Below are 14485 nucleotides of genomic sequence, written 5' to 3'. Positions count from 1 at the left end.
AGTTTGACCATAGTAAGTTGGTATGAGCATCTTTTTTGGACACATCTGTTTGGGTCATTTGACTCTCCTATATCTGGACATCCACATCTTTCCCGTGGATGCTTTTATCCATTATGTCCTTTAACTGACTTTGTATGCCTTTCTGCGTTTCTTTTCCTCTAGGCCCTCCTGGGAAGCAACCTTTGTATGTTTAATGATGTCCCAAAGTTCTTAAAGGCTTTCTTCATTATCCCCCTATCTCCTTCTCCTTCAGTCTTCTTCCTTATCTGGTAGATATCTTTCAAAAGACTTGTCTTCAAGTTCAGCTCTTCTTTCTCTATTGATCTAGTTTTTTGTAGAGGCTTCTGACTATAATTTTTAAATGACTTGTTGAACTCTGCATTTCCAAGATTCCTGTTTGGTTCCCTTTCAAGATCCCTGTTTCTTTGCTGAATTTCTTTTTTATGTTTTAGATATTTTTAAATGTTTTGTCTCTTTACTAGTATGTGTTCTTTTTTTATAAAATAGTGGGTTTAATTTGAAATTGTCACACATGTGTATTGTGTATTTTCTTATATTCTTTCCTCCCTGTGTTCCCTCTTTCTCATGGTACCCTTCTTCTCCCCACTTTCTCTCCCACTTTCATATCATATGTCTATGTCTACATTCTAAACTTTGCACATAAGAGCCAACAGACAGCATTAGTTTCCCTGAGTCTGGCTTATTTCACTTAACATGAAGATCTCCATTCCGTCCATTTTCCTACATATAGCACAGTTTTGTTCTTTATTACTGAATCAAACGCTATTGTGTGCATATAGACTACATTCTCTTTTGCTCAGTTTCTTACTAACATGAGGTATTATCTTTTTGGTCTTGCTCATTTGTCTGTATTTTTAAATTTTATTTAGTTTCCTTATCATTTTTAATAAATCATTTATTGGGCATTTCATTACTGTTTTTTTCCTTAGAATCTAGTGTTAGAAAATTATATATTTTCTTGGAGGCATCATGCTGCCATATTCTTTTTCTTTCGAATTAAACTTCTCCTACATTGGTATGTAGTATTGAATTTAAGGTACTACAGTGGAGTTTCTATTGCTTCCCTGACTGTAATAAATGTTAAACTGCAACACATGGTATGAGACAGTTAAAGAGACCCCTCTCTTAAGCCTGGCATGGTGGCATACACTTTAGTCCCAACAACCAGGAGGCAGAGGCAAGCGGATCTCAGAGTTTGGTCTATAGAACTAGTTCCAGGACAGTCAGGACTTCGCAGGGAAATTGTGGAGAGAGGGGAGGAGCTGGGGGAAGCATCCAAGGTAATCATATGGACACCCTCTTTGCATGTGCCTTATCTATATCCAGCCAATCATGACCCTGGGCAGGCTGGGTTGTGACTTGCCCTTTGCTTTTGATCTGGCTGCTGGCAGGAACAATGGGGTCCTGTGATACCTTGTGAAGAAAGGCTTCTGCAAACGTCTGCCCTTAATAAAAGAATAACCTGTACCTGTGGGCTCAGAGGGCTCCAAGGGGTTTTAGGAGTCAAGATGCTCTACTGCACTGATGCAGATTTCCAGTTTCACACAGCAGTGTTCTGTTTTTATCCCACCAGAGCCTTTGCTTCATCAGAGTGAGCTTGTTTAGTTGAGACTTTTTGATATTGGCTATTCCAGTGATTTTGGTATGAATCTTAGTTTCTTCTGCCCTTCTGCTGTGAGAAACGAGAAAGACACTGACCTCTCCCAGTTTATCATTTTATAAAACTTCAAGCTTGTCAGTCAGTACCCAGTTCCATTGTTCTCGTGGTTACATTTGCACTCTGCCATTACTATGCCATCCCAGTTCATAACCAGTGGGACTTAGGCATCCCCGCCAGGGTTTCCTGGGCACCACTTGTCAACAGCGACACTCATCCATTGTCATCTCAGTTGAGGGTGGTTCAGCATCAAATCCCTCCCAGAGTCACTATCTTAAGCCACTTCTAGTACCAGTTAGGTTCCGTGGGAAGCTAAACCTGAGACAGAACTTGACGTCATGCTGGGTCCATGGGGTGCCCTAGGAAGCAGGAGTGGCCTTTGGGAAGGCAGCTTTCATCAGCAGGGTCAGTCTGTGAAGAGAGAGGAAGTATAAAGCATAGTCATTGAGCAGCACATGTTCTGACTTGTGCTTTCTTCCCCATAGCATCTTTTTATGGTGAAAGCTACGTAGTGCTCAGCACCACAGAGGTTTCCCCCGAGCTGTCGCTTCAGTTAAGATTTCAAACCAGCAAGCCACAAGGCTTACTCTTCCTTGCAGCCGGGAAGATTGACTATTGCCTGATAGAACTTCTGTCAGGAATATTACAGGTATGCTTTTTAAAAAATCTTTAAAACATGTAAGCATATTTTAACAGAAAGTGAGACCGATCTTTTCCTCACTAGAATAAAGTGTAGAATAAGATGACATGTCATGTATGCAAGGTAGGATTGTCTCTGGTTTTTTTTTTTTTCTTGCCTGTCTTAAATATTACCTGCTTTCTAACAACCCCCTCTTACTTCCCAGTCCATTCGGTAAGAGAACCCACTCTCCAGAAGGACATAGCATTAACCCCTCTTAACAACCTAATGGCTTCCTTGAGGCCTCAGCACCTCTCGACGCTGCTGGGTTGGGGATTTAAGCCTCACCATGAGTTTTAGTAGGGATCAGTCCATAGCAACCGGTTCCCCAAGAGTACAAGGGACGAACACCTTGATGGGCTTCATTAATAATGGCTGTTGTCTCTTTCAGGTGAAAGTAAACGTGGGTACAGGTGAACAGACCCTCCTTTCTGAGCAAAGACTTCGTGTGGACGATTTGGTTTGGCATTCGGTGGAACTGCATTATGGCAAAGATAATGTTTTCTTAGCCATTGACAAGCATTATGAGACAACTGGCCAGCTGGCTGGTGGGATGCACAACTTTACCTTTCACCATGGAATCTATGTCGGAGGTCGTGGGGGGCTCAGTGTCCCTTACCTGGACAGAAAGACCCCCAACTTCCGTGGCTGCATGGAGGATGTGGTGTTTAACCAGAGAGAGATCCTTACGTCCCTTAGGTCTTACCCTGGCTTTAAGAAGGTTTATGAGGTGTCACTGGGGTGTAACGATGAGTTTTTTGCTGGGAAGGATGAGGCTATTAGCTTTTTCAGCTCTAGGTCATATGTCACCTTTCCAGAGTGGAAGGTACACAGGGAAGGAATCTTGAGATTTTCTGTGCAAACCGGAACACCACAAGCTTTGCTTTTATTTCAGTCAGGTAGAGGAAAAGATTTTGTTGCCTTGGAAATCCGTGAGGGTCTACTGAAGGCTCATGTAGGAAGAGGCAGAACAAAAACTCAACTTTCATCGTTCAGCTTGGTTAGTGACAACAAGTGGCACATTGTTCAACTCAGGGTCACGGGGAGGCATGTGGACCTCATGGTGGATGAGCACAGGGAAAGGGGAAGGCTGCCTCTGCTAAGCCAAGCCTTTGTATCCGAAGGCCCCCTGTTCGTGGGTGGCCTGGATGACAGGATGTGGGAAACAGTGCGCGGCTTAGCACTTGTGTCTGTGCCTGGGAAATCTGTTCGAGGCATGTCTCTGAAAGGATGCCTTCGAGCCCTAGAAGCCAATTTGGAAAAGAGAGCCTTACGGGATGCTCTTGTTTCCAGAGACATTTCCACTGGGTGCACAAGTGAGGGTGTCCGCAGTATAGATCCCTCTGTGGCAGGGGAAGACTTGCTTCTGCCAGAGCCATCCCCTTCCACTGCCAGTTCTCCTCTGAAAAATCAAAGTGGCAGTTTTTTGGTTTTGAATAAGCTGGAAGTCCAAGAAGGTGGACGAGCTTTACTGGGACAAAGGCATATAGAAGTGGATGTAGGCTTCATGGATCTGGGTATCAATTATTCTCAGATACTGTTTAAGATACAGGAAATGCCAGCTCACGGGTTTCTTCAAATAGATGTTTGGCCTGCACAGGAAATGGAGAGGACTTTTACTTTGTCAGATTTGAGGCATGGGAAAGTGTGGTATGTCCATGATGGTTCGGAGGAGCCTACAGATTCTTTTACGTTTTGGGTTTTTTCTAGTAGCAAGCAGGCAATGCCACCCCAGCTGCAGGGTCCTGTTCCACATGTTTTTGACATTACTGTCCTTCCAGTGAATGACCCCCCATACCTTAAGCTCCCAGAAGGACACCTGCTTCTCTTTGAGAACACTAAGCAACGACTAACGCCCAGCGTGATACAGGTGTTAGACCCCGACACAGACACTCAGCATCTCAGGTTTTCAGTTCTTAACAATTTCAATTCAGAGGCTGGGTTTTTAGAAAGTGCCAAGGACCCCGGGAGAGCCATCAGTGGTTTTACAGACATGGATTTACAAGATGGCAACATTTTCTATGTGCACAGGGGTCATCAAAACTCTCGGATTGTTCTGAGAGCAACTGATGGTGAGCTGGTTAGCAATACTGTGGTGTTGAGGGTCACGGCTGTCCCTTGGGACTTTGAAGTGGCTGATAGGACTGGCGTGGTGGTACCACAAGGTGGCACCATTCTCATCACACGGAGCAACTTGTCCGTGAAGGTGAATGGTGGACAACATGAGCTGGACACTCTCTATGACATCACACATCCACCTCAGTTTGGCCAAATTCAGCATCAAGGATCCAATGGAGAATGGAAACCAGTTAGGGCCTTTTCTCAGCATTCTGTTGACCGGAGTCGGGTCCGATACTATAGTTCATTCAAGGGATTGCAGCAAGAAAATGTTACGGACCACTTTAAATTTAAAGTCAACGTAGAGGGGAGGGTAAGCAAGGAGCTCCTGTTTCCTGTGATTGTGCAGTGGCTGAAACTGACACTTCTGAAAAATATTCCTCTGGAGGTTAGCAACGCAAACAAGGAAGTATTGGATTCTGGTCATCTGCGGGCTGCAACAGGGAGTGTGGAAGGAGATGAGAAGAAACTGTATTTCAAACTACTGCTTCCACCTAAGAAAGGAAAACTGCTACTTGGCAATAAGGTTCTTAAAACTGGTTCAATGTTCAGTCAAAAAAACGTAACAGACTCTAAGGTAAGCTATGAGCCTCAGGGGAGGCCCCGGGAAGACTCACAGGATTCTTTTAGTTTCTCAATTGTTGTAAAACACATAGAATCCAAAGATCATACCTTCAGGATAAACCTTAAAGCAGATAAGACACATATCACTGTAACAAACACTGGATTGTGTGTAAAAGAGGGAGAATGGACAATGATTACAAAATCAGAATTATTTGTTCAAACATTGGACAATCGTGTCTTCCAGTATAAAGTCACCAAGAGTCCTCAACACGGGGAATTGAAACTGGTCAGCTCTTCTGCTTCTCTGGGAAAGGACAACAGGGCCACCACTGGATTCACAGATGAAGACATACTGAGTGAGAGGCTGATCTATGTTCATGATGACTCTGAGACCCGATGGGATGAATTCTTCCTTCTGGCCTCTGCCACAGGTCTGGGCCAACAGGGAGGGGTCAGAAGTCTTGAGTCTGAGCACATGTCTACAGAAATCAAAGTCGGCGTTTCTGTTGAGTTGAAGAATGACGAGAAGCCAGTGCGTGTGGTGGATAAGATCTTTCATGTCGTGCGGGACAGCCAGCGCTTACTGACACTAGCAGACCTCTGCTACCATGACCCTGACATAGACTTTGATGATGGCCAGTTGCTCTACACTCGCCATGGCATACCAAATGGAGATTTGGTGAACGCCACCGACCCGACTCAGAAGCTCTACCGGTTCAGACAAGAGGACCTACAGGAAGGGCGTGTGCTCTTCAGGCACCGCGGTCCAGACTCTGCTCGGTTCCTGCTGTTCGTGACTGATGGTGTCCATTACACATCATCCCTTTTCGAGGTCAGTGTGTCAGAGGCCTATGTCCACATAGTCAACAACACAGGGCTGCTTGTGCACAGAGGCAGGGACAACTTTCTAACAACAGCCAACCTGAGCGTCACCACAAACCAAGATGTCAGAACAGACTATGAGTTTGAATTCCACGTTGTGCAACCCCCGAAACATGGCAGACTCCTGGTCAACAATTCTGCCTTTCATTCATTTTCCCAACATGACCTAAAGCAGGGACATGTGATTTATAGGTACAACGGCGATGGCAACTTCGATATCTTTAACCTGACAGTGAAAGTTAAAGATACCTACCTAGATACGAGCATCTGGGTCCAAGTGTCCTTGGAGGGTCACCAACATTACACTCCGATTCTGCACAGCAGGAGCCTTATAGTTGAAGAAGGAAAAGCAATAAAACTGAGTAGAGAAAAGATTGAGGTAGGTGATATCCAAAGCCTTGAGCATTCAAAGCCTTGAGCATTCTTGCTGGCTTAGACTAGTAGGGGCTTGTAATCCGTTTGTTTGGTTCTGAGAGCAACCTCTCTGTCTCTCTGATTATCTGTCTCTGTCTCTCTGTCTCTCTGTCTCTGTGTCTCTGTCTTTGTTTCTCTCTCTCTCTCTCTCTCTCTCTCTCTCTCTGTGTGTGTGTGTGTGTGTTTGTATCTGTCTGTCTGTCTCTCTGTCTTTCTCACTGTGTTTCTTGGTACTGGGTATAGTTCTAATGTATGTGTATGTGCACACACTTATGTACATATTTATGTGCCACTGAGATGAAAGGTTAGGAGGTTTTTAGTTTGATTCTACCAGTTTTTGGACAGTTGGAAATAAAATCTGCACAATGTTCTGCCTTATTTTAACACTGTGTTTCCATAGACAGTCACGTGTATGCCCATGTGTAGTATGAACTAGGACTTAGTGAGGGAAGGGTATATTATGATAAATTAAGCGTTCTTTATTTTTATTTGGTCTTAACGGCAGCACTAGCAACATTTCATTTGACATGGGTTAATCTATAATGGGAGGAAGTAGTAGCAGACATAAAAAGGATTCCCCAGACAGCTAAGCCAGCATTGTGTAGTCTCTTTCTTGACTTCTAGATGTGGCCTTGAAACATGGATAGAACTGATCTTGACCAGTAGAGTAATGCCAGGGTGAGAGCAGAGCCACAAATTTCCCTCAGGCTTCTACCTTGAAACTTCTAGTGAGCGTAGTCTTGTGGTCAGTGTGACCAGGCTGTGATTGTTTAGGGAATTTTCCTGAAGAGTATAGGATGGGCAAGCTGTACTTTTGACAGCTGCCCACACATGCAGGCTGTTCTGTCTTTGCCTTGGGGACTTGAGGCAGGCTTCCAAGTGCAACCACTCATATCGGAGATGATGAGTTTGAGCTAGAATCAGCTTGGTGAGTAGTGAGCCTTCATGAAGGGAATGGAAGGCACCAGCTTTTCACAATTCTTTTCCACGCTGCAGAATTAATGCATTTCACCACAAGGGGGCGTGTTCACCCCGGTGATGAAATGAGTTGCAAGTAGTGTTCTGAGATGGTCTTTGCTGAATCAGTGCAATGAAAACGCGTAGGAAGTGCTGAGCGAGTGAGAACAAAACTTAAAAAAAAGGGCCCTTTCCTCTACAGTTGTGAGATGTTACTGTGTCAACTCTCCTTTCTTCCGCCACCTTTGGTTCTTTATAATCCTCACCAAGGATGAAATTCATGGCCCTGCAAACGCTAGATGCTAGGCAAGCCCCCAGCCCTCTCCTTAGAATGTTTATTTTTTTTTAACCTAAATTTTTAGACTACTCGGGGTTTTTAGTGCTGCATGCAGGTACTTCATAGCTGATCAAGTGCTGTTGACTATTAATTTTTAAATATTTATTTATTTTTTGTAAGCAGGGCTGGTATTACAAATATTGGCCTGGGCCCCAGATCAGACCTGACCTGAAACTGTATAACAACCCTGCTTGTAACTTAAGCCACTTGCTGATATTAAGAGAAGTCATTGGTTTGTCAATGGCTTTGATCGACTCTTACAGTTCTTCATATGCTTTTTTTCTTCTCTCTGTGTGTTGTGTTTGTGAACACAAGGCTGGGAATGAAGAAGATATTCCTTCAGAGGCTGTGTTCATCCTCAGAACTCCACCGGTACATGGATACCTCCAAAAAACCACAGCAGAAGATGGTACCATGGGTGCAGATGCAAAGCCTGCTCTGCGCTTCACCCAGCAGGATATTGATGATGGCAATGTCCTCTATGTCCAGACAGCTCCTGGCCAACAGAAGGATCAGTTCACGCTAGATGTGACAAAGGACTCCCAGGTTGTAAGGAGAGTGGAGATGCTTTTGGATATCATCCCTAAGTGGATACCTCTACAGGTGCAGAATCTCACAGTTCAAGAAGGGGGCTCCAAAGCACTTCTTCAGGACCACCTCCAAATTCCAAGCAAGTACTTTGAGAGTCTTGACTGTGAATTTGTTCTCCTCAATCCACCAAAGCACGGTTATGTTGAAAGTTCCAAGTTTCCAAGAGTAAAGCTAATGAAATTTTCCAGGAAAGAGGTAATAAATCTCAGTTAATATGTTTGAATATGTTGTGCCAGAGGGGGGCTGGCTAGAACAGGTTCTTTATCATTTAGACTCACAGGCTTTGTCAGTGATGGGATTTTAGAGTCCATCTTCCCAGAAGATGCTAGTAGCCTGTCTGTTGCATCCCTGTAGAGACCGTGTTAACATTGCCTAACCATCTTCAGTAATAATATACTTACGACTTCTTGAGAGAGGCCTTTGTAGTTAAAAACACTTCAACATTTCTTTTCACTGACCTGAATTTAGAAATTTCTATTAGATCCTGCCTCTCTTGAGAATGCAGTGTGAGGGATTATCCCTGGAGAAAACCATCCCGCACAGATCCTATAAATATTTGAAAGAGGAGTTGTCAGATTTCCTTGAACTTTGTCTTTTTTGTTACATTCTCCTAGTCTTCTGACTTGCCTGTACACCGTATTGATTTTCATCCTGACTGTCCACCTCTATATGAGTGCCCTGTCCCTCTCATTGATTCCAGGGACACTCAGCTGACTCATCTTTTAGCAAACATTTTTCATTCATGTCTGCATTCATCCAATCACTAGGTGTTTCACCGAGAACATACCATATGCTAAACATGGACCACGGGTGTCCAGAGTGGCTCAGTCCCGGTAATCCTCAAGCTGGATACAACTGGTCCTCTGGCACCCAGATGTGAACAGATGAAATAACCAAAGTCAACTCAAGGTTGCTATCTGGTTCTTTGTTTGGTCTTATTGTTAGACGTTGCTTTCTTATCATGAGTAAATGAATGGTTTCCACCATTTTCTTTTAACTTTGAAAATTGGCCTGCAGTATTCCCTGGAAATATAGACTCTTTGGGTTGGAAACCACAAACAACCTCCCACCATCTTTGCCTGGCTTTGCCTCTTCTGCTAAAAATACATGAGTGTTGCTTTGGTTTACCTTTAAGAATTCCAAGTTGGAGACCGAAGAGTTGGTTCAGCAGAACTGAGCACTGATTACGCTTCCAGGGGACCCAGGTTCAGTTCCCAACATCCACATGGTGGCTCACAACCATCTGCAAATCTAGTTAAAGGATCTAGCAAATCATGTCATCTAGCCTGACATGGCTATCAGGCATGCAAGTGCTACACAGACATATATACCAGGAAAACATGTAAAATTAAATAAAAATTTGAAAATCCGCGTTATGGGATTCTTAATGGATTCAAATCTAGTTTCTAAAGGCTTGCTCTGTTTGAGTTACTGTGTGTTACCATGGTAACTGAAACATTTCTTCACCTCAAGAAATGCTATCAAGGAGCCAGACACTTCATCTTTGATGAGGATGCTCTCTTCTTGTCTCTCACGTTGTATTTCACAGTAGTAGTGTTGTAGGAGTACAGAATTGACAGATCCAAGTCTAATGGGAGAGCAGGGAGATCATAAACAACTCTTTGCAAAGGGACAATGTTTAATCTAGACTTTGATGAGTTAGATAAAGAGTTTGGAAGAAACAGATTAGGAACCAGAAAAAGGCAGTGCAAGTTAGAGGAGCAGCTTAGCCAAGGATGTGGAGCTGAGAGATGGTGACTGTGTAGATAGCTGAGGTGTACTCCACAGGCTGAAGAGGGCAGATTGTTTGAGGCTCCATTTGGAGGGTTCCTACCTCTGTCCATATCAACTGTCAGGGAGGCTACACAGATACCACTAGGAAGCCATGAAGGAACAGGATGCAGAGGGTAGGAAAGCAGCAAGCAGCTCCTCCCTATGTCCCGGGGAAGATGAATGTTTACCCACGTTATGAATGGTTCTTTGCTTTGGTCTTATGCTTTGTTCAGTCATGGCTTCCATCTCAAAGGCTGGGAAGCCCAGCATTGGCAACCTTCTGCTTTGGTGTAAGTTGAATCAAATACCCTTTATGCCATGTACTGAGTCCTGCCTCAGTCAAGTCAGTGACTGGCTGTGCTCATAAGAATACTGTTGGTTGAAATCTGTGTGTGGATACATGTGTTCCCTGGGGCATCTGCGTTATCCAGCAGCCTGTTTATAGACATGTGGCAAGGTCACATGAACCTGTTTGCCAGCAGGTTCCTCATACTGTCTCTTTATATATAATACCTGTAGTCTCTAGGTTTTGAGATATTGTCATTTTCACTTAAAGTGACAAAAATCCCATGTATCTGTAGCCTTCAGTGTCTTAGTGGAAAGTCCCTGGGTTCATTTGTTAAATAATACGTTTGTGAATATCTTGTGTCTAGATACTCTAGACCTAGGCTTCTAGACCTAGGTGAAGACAAGTAGTGAACTAATCAGACCATTCTCCCATCTGTGTGGCGGTTTCTCCCCAGGTGAGGGGAAGAGGGAGGTAGAGAGACAAGAAACATGTGAAATTCATAACATGTTGAATGAAGATTAGTACTATAGAAAAAAAATAAGCCAGAAAAGCAAATATTTTACTGAGTTTTGAAAGGTAGGGATAGACACACCTATTTTCTCAGCTTTCAGCCAGTATCGTGAACTGGTATGTGGTTTTGGAACAAATGCCTCATTAAAGGGCGTGATTTGGTGAAGAGATGTGTTTCTCCAGGAAAAGTGTCCTAGAAGTGAACGCTGTCCATGTCCCTAAAGTGCTCTCCCTTCTGAGGTCTCTCATCTGTGGTCAGTCCCTCGCCTTGTTTGTTCACAAGTGTCTTAACACAGCATATTCCAGGAATGTGAGGTTAGGCCTGCTACCTCGAATCTTCTATCCACAGAGCTCCAAAGAAACTCTCATAGCGCCTGTACATGAGTGGCTGTGATTTTCCCTTGAAACCCTAACTGAACTTTTCAACCCTTGTCAGAAACACTCCTGTAAGATCAAAAGACTTTGCTTAAAGGAAGTGCACCACAGGAATGGGCAAAGCTGAACTGCTAAAATTTTTGGCTAAATTTTGTCAAAACAAACACAGCCCCAGAGACTTGTTCTGGATTCCTGCAACTCCTTTGGGGTGTTGGGAGTTCTCACCATTGTGTTTGGGTCACAGACTCACTGAAGCTAAATTCCCATCTGGCTTGAGCATTCTCGGCTCTCTGGTCTGAACTGTATTCACCAGTGTTCCCAGTACAGTCAAGAGGAAAGGAATTTGATCAGATTTTTGTTACTTCAAATCAAAGAGGAATAACTAAATCATCCAGTGGCTATTTCAGAATTGAAATCAAATAGCTGGAATCTAACTGGGATAAAAGTAAATATTTACATTTGCTTTATTACCGTGAAATAGTTCTTCCATGGTAGAATAATTTGATTGCAATTAGGAGATATATACTAGCATTAGAGACACACGATTTATTATGAAGGTGAGGGCTCAAGATTCGGAGGTAGCAGGCCACCCTACTTACATTTCTGTTGCTATGATAAAATACCCCAACAAAAAGTGATTTAGAGAGAAAGGGGTTTATTTCAGTTTACAACTCCAGGTTATAGTGCATTATAGCAGGAGAGTTGACAGGAAGTTGTATCACATACATAATCAAAAGCAGAAATAAATAAATACATGCATGTTACTTGCTTACTTGCCTATGTTTAGCTCTGTTTCTCAACTCTTAAGTAGTCTAGAACTCCCTGCCTAGGGAATGGTGCTACCCACAGTGGGTCGGGTCTTCCTACATTAATAAACTTGATTGAGACCCCTCAAAGACATGCCCAAAGGCCAACCCAGTGGAGACAATTCCCCACTGAGACTCTATTTTCAAGGTAAATCTAGGCTGTGTCAAGTTAATTAAAACTCAATCATACATAACCTCAGACACAGAGAACAATTAAGGAAACAATGCCTTCTTAGTTCAGAAAATATGTTTAGGCAAACTTAATAGTTACCCTGATCCATATGTTTCCAAGGAAGAGAAATGAAACCTCAGAGGAACCTAAATCTAACAGTTTAAATTGTCAAATAAAACAATCAAAACTGTCATAACTTAGTCACTTTAAATAAGCAAGTAGAACTTGAAAGTTTATCGTGCTGCCCCATTAGTAGGAAGGCTGGGTCATGCACACTCAGTACACGTTACTGTTAGAAGCGGGATTTAAACTCAAGAATTCTGCTACCAACCCAGCATTCTCATTACTACACTGCATTGCATTTTTTCCTTAAACCTATTCCTAGGGTGAAGTGGTATGTCACTTATTTCTAGGATGACATGTGAGTTATCCACCACAGTTCCTCTCTGATGCTCACTCAGACTCGCTTCTGTGCTTTAGGGATTCTTAAGCTGGGGTTTCTTCTTTTTTTAGCAGCTCTGTCACTGTTTGGGTTTGAGTTTCAGCTGGTTGGTGCTTTTGTTGGTTTCAGGTGGAGCAGGAGTTGATTTACTATGTTCATAATGGCAGTGAGGAGTTTCTCGACACTCTCACCATCTTGGCAAACAGCTCTGAGCTTGGGAAACAGAGTCTGCCTCAGACTCTATTTGTGATGGTTGAGTCTATAAATGATGAGGCTCCAGTAGTAACAGCCAATAAAGTCCTCCAGGTGAGTGCTGCATGCTTTTGATTTGACATAAGAACTCCAGGACAACCAAACTGATTCTTATTTATATCATTGCTATTGTAAAACAGTAAGGCAAATGTATGGCCATGTACCTATGGTAGCGTGTCTCCACTATGACAAAGAATTATTACCTATACTTATCAATATCCTCTTGGATACTGTCGGGAGGCAATACTTTCTGTATTTCCTTTTACTTTTTTTAAACACGTATTTGACTTGGTGTGTGTGTATGTGTGTGTATTGTTTACATATATACACACAGTATGGCACATTTGTGGAGGTTAGAGAACAACTTGTAGAAGCTAGTTCCTTCCTTTCACCAGGTAGGTTTCAGGACTCTAGTTCAAGTCCTCAGGCTTGGTGGCAAGTGCCTACTGAGCCATCTTACTGGCCTGGTTTTCTGCATTTCTTGAGCTGGTGCCACTCACAGTGTTCTTGCTGAGACATGGTCTTTTGTGGTAGGCTAGGGAGGTATCTGCACATGGCCAGGTCTCCCTAGGCTGGTAACACAGTGGTTAAGAGAGTAAGGTTTGCAGAAGGCATATATGATAAAAGTCAAAACTGTTGGATGTGTGACCCTGTGTCTTAGTTGTATAAATTGCTGTGAACAGACACCATGACTGTGGCAGCTCTTATAAAAGAACAATTTAATTGGGGTTGGCTTACAGTTTAAAGATTTAGTCCATTATTGTCATGGCAGGAAGCATGGTGGCATGCAGGCAGAATGGTGCTGGAGAAGGAGCTGAGAGTTTAATGTCTTGATCTCAAGGCAGCAGGAAGTGAGTGTAATCCATTAGACGTGGCTTAAGGTTCTGAGATCTCAAAGTTCTCCCCAGTAATGCATTTCCTCCAACAAAGCCACACCTACTCCAATAAATCTATCTCTCAATACTGGCACTCCCTATAAACATTTGGGGTGCATTTTTATTCAAACTACCATATTCTACCCCCTGGCTCCTATAGGCTTGTAACCATGTCATAATGCAAAGTCCAACTTCTAAAGGTCCTCATAGTCTATAATGGAATCAAACTTGTGCAGAAGTTCAGTCTCTTCTGAGACTCTCGTAATCTCTTAGCTGTAATTCTCTGTAAAATCAAAATGAAAAAAGCAGATTACATACTGCCAATATCACAGGACATTAAATTACCATTCCAAAATGGATGAAAGAGAGCCTAGTGAGGAAATACTGGACCACAACAAAACCAAAAACCAGCTGGGCAAACTCCAAACTCTGCATCTCCACATCTGATGTCAAAATGTTCTTCAGATCTTCAACTCCTTTCAGCTTTGTTAACAGCAGCAGCTTCTCTCTCTTGGACTGGTTCCATTTCTGTGAGTAGCTTTCCTTGGCAGCCATCACAGGGCTCTGGCATCTCCAACATCTTAGAGTCTCCAAGGCAACCCAGGCTTCACCTTCACAGTTTCACACAGTGGCCTCTCTTGGCCTCCATGCAGAAACAACCCTGACATATGCCTGGCCTCAGTAGCTTTCCTTAATCTTGGAGAAAGAGTCCATAACTCCTTTCAGTAACCAGACTTTTGGCTACTATGTGGGTTCCTGATGTGGTAAATT

General features: G+C 43.2%; 1 protein-coding gene across 1 annotated transcript in view; it reads left to right on the top strand.

Moving 5' to 3' along the window:
• LOC117723693 (chondroitin sulfate proteoglycan 4-like) overlaps positions 1 to 14485 on the top strand; it is a 61952-nt gene that overhangs the window by 11910 nt on the left and 35557 nt on the right. Inside the window, exons 2-5 of the mRNA XM_034523246.2 lie at positions 2164 to 2327; positions 2749 to 6300; positions 7945 to 8415; positions 12717 to 12893. Coding sequence (XP_034379137.1) covers positions 2164 to 2327; positions 2749 to 6300; positions 7945 to 8415; positions 12717 to 12893 — 4364 coding nt within the window. The remainder of the gene's footprint in view (positions 1 to 2163; positions 2328 to 2748; positions 6301 to 7944; positions 8416 to 12716; positions 12894 to 14485) is intronic.

This window comes from Arvicanthis niloticus, chromosome 19 (assembly GCF_011762505.2).
Source record: "Arvicanthis niloticus isolate mArvNil1 chromosome 19, mArvNil1.pat.X, whole genome shotgun sequence".
Taxonomy (NCBI): domain Eukaryota; kingdom Metazoa; phylum Chordata; class Mammalia; order Rodentia; family Muridae; genus Arvicanthis; species Arvicanthis niloticus.
The sequence above is the reverse complement of the archived record's forward strand: the minus strand, read 5'-3'. Positions and strand labels throughout refer to the sequence as shown.